This window comes from Carassius carassius, chromosome 24, assembly GCF_963082965.1.
Source record: "Carassius carassius chromosome 24, fCarCar2.1, whole genome shotgun sequence".
Lineage (NCBI taxonomy): Eukaryota > Metazoa > Chordata > Actinopteri > Cypriniformes > Cyprinidae > Carassius > Carassius carassius.
In genome coordinates this window covers 14,229,580-14,239,895 of record NC_081778.1, presented here as the reverse complement: position 1 = coordinate 14,239,895, position 10,316 = coordinate 14,229,580, and the positions used below count along the sequence as shown (strand labels likewise).

At 39.0% G+C, this 10,316-nt stretch overlaps 1 protein-coding gene across 1 annotated transcript; it reads right to left on the bottom strand.

Annotated features, from left to right (window-relative positions):
• Nucleotides 1-743: 743 nt before the first annotated feature.
• On the bottom strand, nucleotides 744-3,989 carry LOC132102866 (cellular retinoic acid-binding protein 2-like). Its single transcript, XM_059507559.1, has 4 exons — nucleotides 3,650-3,989; nucleotides 1,542-1,720; nucleotides 1,120-1,236; nucleotides 744-1,013 (listed from the first exon to the last, which is right to left on the bottom strand). The coding sequence occupies exons 1-4, from the start codon at nucleotides 3,729-3,731 to the stop codon at nucleotides 963-965; spliced, it is 429 nt and encodes a 142-aa protein (XP_059363542.1). The 5' UTR covers nucleotides 3,732-3,989; the 3' UTR covers nucleotides 744-962.
• Nucleotides 3,990-10,316: the final 6,327 nt, after the last annotated feature.

Here is a 10,316-nt window from a genome sequence, read left to right as displayed (position 1 = left end):
TCATGGGGTTCTAATTACAACTGACCCTTTGCTTAGCTCCGCCCCCTTTGGTAGTGTTGCTAAATCAGACAATTCAGAATGTTACATAAGAATGAATTGGAGATTTCAATGAACAGTGTAATTTTTGAGTCAGATGTGCTCATAAAATGTTAAAATGTTGATTGGATATTGGGATGGAATTGAATTGAAGCATTTTATCTGCCTTTTATGCTTTGTTTCTGTTGCAAATTATGCAGTACGATTTATAAACTGTGGCAACAGCAAATTAAAATCAAGGCAAAAACTTCACACAATCAACTGAATTGAGTAACATTGACTGTAACATGACAGTAAAATTGAAAAAAAAAAAACAACTATCCAAACACACAGCTCCTCTAAGGAGTTATACATGAAAGAGCAAAAATTAGGATTGGTCAGTTACAATTTATGGTGGAGTTTAGCAATGGGTCAACTGAGAAGATTAAAAAATGATAATTATGGACTAAACTGTCATGTATGACGCACAGCTCACACAGAAGTCATTTTAACCCATCTTGAACTTTTACTGAAATCTGAGTGGGGAAATCTTTCACCCTTACGCCAAATTCCCATTAATGTAGATCACTACTAAAAACAACTGTTTTTATTTTGGATTTACAATAGTAAGTATTACCGCTCCTTGAATGATATTTTTTTCAGTGGTGATTATGTACAGTCTCACCAAAGTCTGGTTTCCAAGCTTCAGATTTCCAGGTCTTCATCTGTGAAAACCAACCCTTAAAAGTGCTTTTGAGCCCAAATTGATGTATTCTGGAGCCAATTTCTCACATGAATTATTTGCATGGCTCTCTGATATATTACAGTATTCAAATACACTGTCAAAAAAAAAAAAAAATGAAAGAAGAGATGAGGGAGAAAGGAAATTGTAGTTAACAATGAAAGAGAGTGATCTGGATGGATGTTCTTCCTGTTTCCTCGTACTTTCACTCTCTGACATAAACTCTTGTGCACACGACATCGTCTGCGGTCATGGTCTGCCAAAAAAAGCAGGAAAAAGACTATTAGAAGGAAAAATATGATCAAAGACCCGTGTGTGTGAGAACTGTAAGAATAACACATAATAGTAGGAATGAATCTTACCAGAATCAGTTCGCCGTCATTGGTCATCTCCCTGGTCCATGAGGTTTTTGGACCCTCACCCTTCTGCATAGTCTGTTCACAACTAATCTTGCTGTCTGTTTCCCAGCGAGGAAAGCTCTGAGAGAAACAGAGACAGACAAATATGTGAAGGCAGTATTTTTCTTTGGAGATGGAAAGAGTGAGATCAGTGCCCATGAGAATGTGAGTTCCAGGGATGGAGGTTGAAGGAATGGGTGTGTGTGCAGTTTGATAGCTCCTCTGAGATGGAGGGTGTGATTGAGTCCACATCAGAGATCCGGACTGCATAAACACACACACACACACACACACACACACACTTCGTAGGTTCTTGCTTTTTTGCATGTTTTGGAAAAGGACAGTTTGTCAGACAGACAAGTGTTTTTCTGTGGGTGTGTGTGTACCGTGCAGGGACGTCCATCCACAGTGGCCTCATTAAACTCCTGTCCAACTGTGAAGGTGACATGGGTGGTCCTTACAGAGGTGGAGGTCTTGATTGACAGGGTTTCTCCATCCTGAGTAATCTCCACAGATGGCTTTGATGCAGCTGCGACCGCAATCTTACGCAGCATCACGTTCACACCTGACAAAACACACACATGCACATCAGAACAATCTCCTGAAGAACAGTGAGTACAGTACTCTGGCATCCATAGAGGTTATGGGGAATTCCTCATTTGCACAGTTTAGAATCTGAGTGATTTTATAAAGACATCTGCACTCGCTGCCGGCACTGTCTGATGACATCACCTGTTATAATCCCATAGAGAGAAACCCATTCGCAGATTAAATACTGCATGTCAAATGGAGCCTTGCTGTGTGTGTGTGTGTGTAGATGGGTGAATGCATTGAAAGGGGAAGTTATTCAACCAGCCACAGGGGATGCTGTAATCTATTAAACCTTCCTGACAGGAAATGGATAGACTGCAGTTTGGAAACAGGGAAAGGCAGAGGCAACAAAGAAAAAAGCATGGCACAGTCAAGAAAGGGCAAGATTACTGACAAGAGAAAAAAAATGAGCAAGAATGGCAGCAGAGACTAAGATAAATTATACTCGACTGTAAAAACTCACTAGATATAAAGGCCAGTCTGTGTGTGTGTGTGTGTGAGAGAGAGAGAGAGAGAGAGAGAGAGGGAGAGAGTCACTGTGCATCGAGACCCTCATTCCCACCTGTCACCAAGGGTAAATATATACACATGAAGGCAGACAAGATGGGGCCAAAATTTAGACAAAATTTGTCAATTACTCCTATGAGTTTTAGCATGGAGCCATTAGCACATGCAAATTCACACACAATAAGTGCAATAAACACACACACACACACACACACAAAGAAATTTAAACTTATGAGACTGTAATCTGGGCAGAACCTTGTTAAAAACATCAGTTAATAAAGTTAAACCAACTCCTGTGAGATCAAGCACTGCTTCAAACCCCCATAACCAACTGAGAGAAGATGTCAGAGGAATCAGACAGTCAGGGTCAGTGTCATAGGTCAAAGGAAGTATTTCTGAATAGAGGGATGGAGATGAGGAGACAAGATGGAGGAGGGTGGATGACAGGGTGTGGTGATACGTTGGCCTCATCTGTGCCCTGAAATATGTGCCATTGCTGAAAGTGTGTGAATTTAAGAGAATGTGTACATATGAATGCGTGTGTGTGTCTCTGCAAAACATCAAAGCAAGTCGCAAAGTTCATTCGTCCATCATCCAATCTGTCAATCATACACATTCCTCACATATAGCCACGCCCCCGTCGGTTTTACGATGACATTTGTCCTCGGAATGGTTCATGTGGCTGCAGATCTCATCTCCTGAAATTTGGGGTATTCATGTAATACATCATGTTACGATGTCAGAAAACAGCGGGGCCTTTTCTCTCCATTGTGCTTCTCCTTCTCCACCTTCTTTAACCTGTCTGCATCGGAAGGACCTTCTCTTCCTTCTCAGAGAATCTGCTTCTTTTGTTCGACACAAAGAGGGGTGTTTGGGTCTCAGCAGTGCCCTAGTTAAATCGGACGTCAGTCAAATTTTGTGAACCCGCAGTGAACTGATTTTCCATTATGTAGTATGCACGCAAACATTTAGAGTGTCTTATGTCAAATTGCAAACTACTGTGAAAGAATGGATCTTTAAAAAAGCTCCAATCAGAATATGGGTTAATATTGCTCAAGGAAATTAAGCGAAATAAGCTCAATCCTGCCCAATTGCTTTTTACCTGCTAGGTTTATTAAAACAAGCAAGATAGGCTTCCTAATAAATAGGTACCTAATAAATACTAAAGGATAACTAGCTATCTGTATATATAATTGGCAGTAAAATAAATAAGTACTAGTAACATAAAAACAGCTATAGACTATCAGCTAAGACTAGTTAGCTATGGAATGAATATTAAAACGGATTTGCATATGAATTTGTTGGTCTGTAGCGCAACACATGCCCGCGCATTCAGGATTGATTAGACATTTTGCGCAGTCTCTGTGCGCGCGTCTGCATCAGGATTAACACTTACCCAGTGCTTTTAGAAGCTCTTCGAAGTTCTCGGAGCTTTTCATTTTCCAAGTGCCAGCAAAATCGGGGATTTTGCGATCCATCGTGCGTTCTGTCGTTCCTTTGAGTGTATCCCACGATTATTCTCTCTGGTGCGTGAGTGATAGTCCTTGAACCTGACACCCTTTAAATGTACCTGTAACTTTGATTCTGAAAGCAGTGTTCCCACTGATTATGCCAAACTGGTTTCCCTCTTTCCTTTACCCTTTTAATGCTCTCTCTGTCCTGACAAGTGCAACCTAATATCTCAAGCCCTTCTCTTCCCGTCCCAGACTTTTATTCAGACACAGCCCGTTGTAAATTGGTTGAACTGAAAATTTGTGCCAGTTATCACGTTGATCCGTGAGCGCGCACACCCCTTCATCGACAAACTCCACCCTCTATTTGCCCTGTCAGATCAAGGGGCCAATAATATTTCGAAATGATCGTCTTGCCCCGCCCACACCGCGCCCCGCTTGAAACATGTGCGCGTTTGAAAACGCCCATCAGAACTGCAGGTTCTTTTTGCATGAATTTATTTATTTGCACTGTTTCCACGAGAGATTTCAAGACAATGCGAAATATTGTTAGAATGCATGATCCACATTTACAATATTGTTAAAGCATTCAATAGGGAAATACACGAAATTAAAGGGGAAATAAAAAAATGACAATGTAATAAAATAAATACAACGGGGATTCATTTACTTACAAATATGATATATAAAGGATATAAAATCTATTATATAAAATTGAACGCTAATGGGGGATCTCTGGTGAAGAGATCCTCCATATATAAACATCGACAAGAAAATTAAAAATCAAGTAAAATAATAGAATAGACATTCAACAAGATGGGATGTACTTTACAGATGTCTCACTCTCTGTGACACCTAAAGTGTGTGCAAGTAACTGTTGGACACACAAATGTGAATATGATCATAAAACAATCATAACACTTTATCAGACTAATTGTTAAAACAGAGCACTGTCAAGTTCAGTCTCTTCTCTCCTGTCTACATCACAGCACACTCAAAACTCTCGTGACTGGATCTGTCTCCGCTGTGGTTATCCTCTTCCACGTTTGGGACTGAGAGGTAACACGGAGGGGGTCTACAGCGGTGGAGCAGATTTCGGAGATCCCGACGGGAGCAGGCACAAAAGGTGACCTAGCAGAGGCCAGGAGGTTGCAGGAGCGTCCCCGAGGGTCTTAAGTCTCCCCCTCACCCCTGCTGTTAAAGCGGAAGAAAAGAACCGAGCAAATTAGGGTAAGGGCTTGGTAAAAAGGTGGAGAGGCAAGGTTTGGGTCTCTAATGAAGACGCGGGCCATGGAGACTGGATGATGAATGTGAGTAGTACAAATAAGTCGTTTAACCATTTACTTTTGATGGATGGTCTTCTACTCGACAACGAACTGCACATTTTAATATGCGGGTTACCCGGGTCAAAACTTGGGCCGCTCGCGCTGTGCAGTTTCCCCGGTGTTGCCATGTCTGCTTATTATAAACGAGTTTTATAAACCTTTTTTTTTTTTTTTTTTTTTTGAAAAGTCATTAACGAAATAAACCATCGCTGGCCCATTTTCGGCATCGTAACGCCCTAGCTATATAATGTTTTCGACAGGAATGAAATCAAGGCTGTTAAAAATAAAAGTAGGCTTATAGTGCGTACAACTGTTTAGCTGAAAAAACGTCTTTCTGAGTCAAAACTCCCATTAAAGCTGTGAGGTGTGAAGATTATGTGTTCTTTTAAGACTTTTATACAGTGCCTACCATTGTAAAGACTGTATAAGTCTCGTTTTCATACATGCTACATTCAGTATGGCATCTAACCTTATTAAGATCTATAGCCTACTTATGTATGAAAATAAAGTATGGCCACTTTTAGTAGCTAAATATATTATTCCAGCCACACTGGCATTATCAATCACCACAGGTGTAGTTATTTATCAATGATAAAATAAAGATCTATAGACATATATTTGTACAAGAATATATACTCCTAATAATTATTAAAGAATAACTATAATTTGTCACATTTTAACCTAGTTTTGTCATTTTCCTTTTCCTTAGCCTACTAATCACACCGAACAGTTTGATTTCTCGTGAGATTTGGCAACACAGAATCACTTCACCATCTGACTCACAACCTCCCCGACACACTTCAGTTTTATGATTAGTTTTAAACATCCCATACAAAGTGGTTCCTTACTGTAGGCCTCACTGCATGTTGACAAAATGCGACGCTTGTATTACAAGCGCTTGTCAGAGATAGCGGGGAGCGATGCGTCATACACCACACACCTTGCCGATGGTGTTCACACAATATCTTCTTGTCCACACATGTTCCTCTTCGTACAACAACAATAGACAATAGTCATTACACTCTCATATCAATGGAGCTATTTGTCTTCTTATCGCCGTCCTAATCTCTCCTTTACGGCTTCCTCTATCTTTGTAGGTTTTTGTTGACTTTTTTACTTGTTAGCTGCAGGCCTGCAAGCAAGAGACAAAAGTTATCAATGGTATATCTAAATAACCCCCTTAGTGGGTTGTGCCCATCATCAAGAAATTATGTTCAAATATAAATGCATTCTTGCATATGAAAACACATGTTTGACCTCAGGAGAAACCAGCAGTGTGGAAACAGGTGAACTAGGAAATTAGCACAGCAATTCAGTTGATATTTTTTCTGGTAAACATTTACTATATCTTTCTTTGTCCTGGGTGGCCCAAGACACCGAACACCATCTTGCTCCTCTTTTCTGTAAGCATCACCCCCCCCCCCCTCTTCGCCTTACCCGTTTTCATTCCCACCCACTTATCTTTTGTTCTTTTGTGCTTAGGTCATTTTTTATTACTTTGTTCAGGCCTGGTGAAAGGAGGAAAGAATAAGTGAGAGAAAGAGATCAAAGCCCAATGGGGAATGACAAAGATGGAGAAAAGGATGAGAGACTAAGAAGAGAGAGAGAGACAGAGTTGAAGGGAGTAAAGAGAGGTGCTTGGCATGCAATGAGGGCATAAATATTTCTGTGCACTTCGAAAGAGGAATTAGGGTTTCATTTTACATTTCTCTCACTTTCCCTCCCACTCTTCCTGCTTCTCACTCTTCTTGCCAAAAACTCAGCAGGGTAAGTGATACTCCACTCTGGGGACTCACATAACGCCAAAAACATGCCTGGGACACCACACACACGCTCATATGTTGTTTTCATATTAGGAAAGGCATATAGACAGTGATTTTTATATGATGTTCCCAAAACTTGACCCTGAATCTCACATAATCCTGTCAACATTATAAGTTTTATATGTTTGTGGGAACATCTGACTCTCACAAGTGTAGCCAAAGCTCCGCACTGACAAGGTCAATGACACGATGTTCATGTTCATTTATTCAAAAATACATTAATAAAATGATTACACATCTTTTATATTTTGAATCTTGAAAAATGTATTTAGCATTTCCCCCCATTCTAATGCATCATCAACTTTATTGAAAATAGGAGTTTTGTCTTTCCATCTTGCTCAAACAAACACTCATTCATACATCCGATGAAGGGTTAAATTAATTTGGGTGAAGAAGTAAATCTAGATCATGCTTGACTATTTGACTCATTACCTCGATATATGACCCAGCACTGAAACTTAACATGAACCACATGGTTTCTTTAATCAAGCTGTTCCTCTTTCTTTCTCCTTCTATATACATCATGTTCCTCCCTTTTCTCCCCATGTTGTTCATTCTTTCTTAGTCCACCTTTTGCTCATTATATTCCACTTTCCATCCCCCCCTTCCTACTCCTTTATTGTCCCTCTTTTAAACACACAGCCGCTCTCCCTCTAATCATTAATTCAGTCTTTATCTTACTTTGGTCAAATCAGTCTCAGACTGGTGAAGCAGTAGCCAAACATTCGTCTACCCATTATTGGCTGACTTCTTCTCTCTAAAATCACTTCCTACTGTCTTCTGTTCTCCATGCTGTTTCCATCTGAATAAAAGACTCAACACACACACTGATAATCTGGAAAATCGTGGTTCAGCTTTTTCTTGGTCACACTTCAGGCAAACCACAGCCACTCCACTAAACTTGACCTGACCTTTGACTTTGTGTCTCATGACACCAATTACTATCAGGCTGTTTTCTTTCTTCCATTTGTTCTGCACAGGGGCATTTCAGAATCCAATACAGCAGAGTGAATGTTCTCACGTTTTGTTTGTTGACCATGATCCAAAATGCTTGCAAAAATGAACTATTTTACCTCTACAAACCTCAGTCATCTGGGGCTGCAGTAAGTGTGTGCAATAAAACTGGCACTCTAAATGAAAAGGCTCGTTCCTAACCCACCAGGCATTTGTTTCTTGTTTATGTTTCCCTGATGGTTTTAGTCTGGAGGTTGGGAGTCAGATTGAAAGACCATTTTCATGTTAGAACAATGCAGTAATATCGATTGTTCATTTACCTTCAGTAAATGCATAAGTCTATAAATATAAAGTCATTAATCAAACTTTTTTGGTCACTATTGCCAATAAAACAGGCAGCTGACCTAAGTTATTTTAAAAGAAAAAGAGCAGAGTGTAGCTGAGGTAACTGAGTTTAATTATAATGTACAGTAGATCTCTTCCTCTCTTTCTCTAAGTGGGGGATTTCTGAGATTATTATTTTGTTAAGCGTCCTCGTGCCTTGATTTAGATCCAAAATGCTGTAAAAATGAACTCTTCCGCCCACATCTTTCAGTAGCTTTCAGTCATCTAAAGCCTGGGTATGAACTGTAAAGGTTCATTGGTACGGTTAATGAACAGACAAGGGTTAGGAATCAGTTCTTTCAACAAATAGTTTGCTTCAAAGGGAAGGATCACAAATCGTTCCAGTTTTGAATCAAGCTGACGATTCTCATGAATATACTCACAGAACGATACTACTGAATCAACACTGAATCATAAGTCACTTGCTGAGCTGCAAGTTGCATGTCAATTCATCATTGCTTCTACATGTTGTGCTACCTGTGAATGGATAACCTGTGTATCCATTCACAGTGAGATATCCTCATTTTTATAGCTCACCTTAAGCCTTTTGATAACGCAATGAAAGTGAGCATTAAGCAATTTGACAATAAAATTAGAACTTGAGGAGAGAAGAATAAGAAAGACATATGGGAAGAAAAGCAAGAGGCTTTTCCCAGCCTCTCACCTTATGTGCACATCTCTTAATTTCTTGCTTTTTTTTTTTTTTTTTGGCCATAAAGTTAAATTTGAGTTCTAATACTCCACCCTTACCACCACCCCTCAGCACACCCCCTGCCTTTCACACATTCTTCCCTCCTTTCTCCTCAAAACCAATTGTTACATTTACTGGCTCTGCCTGGTGTGTGCATGTATTGATTTGCCTAATGTCATATTTGTGTCATGACCTATTGACTGAAGTTAGTGCCAGCTTGCCAGAGCTTGATGCTTGATTGATAGTTGTTTAGTAGTATCTCAAAGTGAAAGAACATGAAATTGTATTGAAGACTGCAGCGTGTTTTCATGATATGCTTCCAGCTCATGTACCTCAGCATATAAATGTAGAAAAATAGTGCATACAGTTTCAGTGATTCTTATATTCATTTTTTAAAATCAGTTCTCTAGAACCATAACACATCTAGTTATATTTAGTGTACCTAAGCCATGGCAAGAGTTTGGCAAATGGTATAAAAGGCAGAAATTCAGAGAGCAGAGTGAATGAAAGAAAGAAACAGGGTGGAAATGTGGTGGAATTCTTGTAAAGAAGGCCATATTCCTGTAACGTATACAATAACTGCACATGGAGAGCCTAGGGAACAAGAGATTTAATGGGTGGAAAGGTGAATGAGAGGTTAAAGGTGCTGTATTTTTTCTTAGATTTCCCAGAAAATGTGTTAACAATGGCCTTGTGGCACTGTGAAAACATTGCTCTGTTTTTGTTTGACCAGCCTAAGAAAGTCTATAATACCTGCTGGCTTCTGTGATAGAAAAATGTCAACACTTCAGAATTATGTCAAGCAGAAAACCAAGCAGTCGATCGTATAAATTGTTTGCTTGTTCCATATATATATATATATATATATATATATATATATATATATATATATATATATATATATATATATATATATATATATATATTCGTGTTAATGCATTTGGGCATTTGTACACCCTATTCTAAATTGTTTTTTGCATGCTATAGGGAAATAGCAAATTTTTTATTTTATTTTTATTTTTTGGAATTAGGTTTGCTTATGCTAGAAATTACACATAATAACACTTTAAAATAAAGAAGTGATAAAAAAAGGGAGGAAAGAATTCTGAATCGAGTCAATTTATATTTTTTTCAAGATTCAAATTAATTCTTGGACATTTTGTAGGTAGAAGCCTTGTTCTGATGCTAAGAAGTCTTAATAATGAGCTTGTAAGGAAATTTTACTGAGAAAAAAAGGGGCAACTGCCAAAATGAACTGCCTCGTGCCTTACGATATAAATTTGAGCAATAGTGTCATCTCGTGGATAAAGTGAGGTAACAAAATCCATCCTTACTGAGAGAGTTCACAAATCAGTGCTTTCACAACTTAGTCTACACTGTACAACTCACCTACCATACAAGCTTGCAATTAATATATATAGTGCTTTCTGGTACG

What these genes read in the sequence shown, in the direction of transcription:
- LOC132102866 (XM_059507559.1), bottom strand. Translation starts at nt 3,731, where the DNA reads ATGGATCGCAAAATCCCCGATTTTGCTGGCACTTGGAAAATGAAAAGC. An exon ending in TGGATGGACGTCCCTGCACG is followed by an intron (nt 1,237 to 1,541) that starts GTACACACACAC and finishes TGTTTCTCTCAG; the next exon opens with AGCTTTCCTCGCTGGGAAAC. An exon ending in ATGACGGCGAACTGATTCTG is followed by an intron (nt 1,014 to 1,119) that starts GTAAGATTCATT and finishes TTTTTTTGGCAG; the next exon opens with ACCATGACCGCAGACGATGT.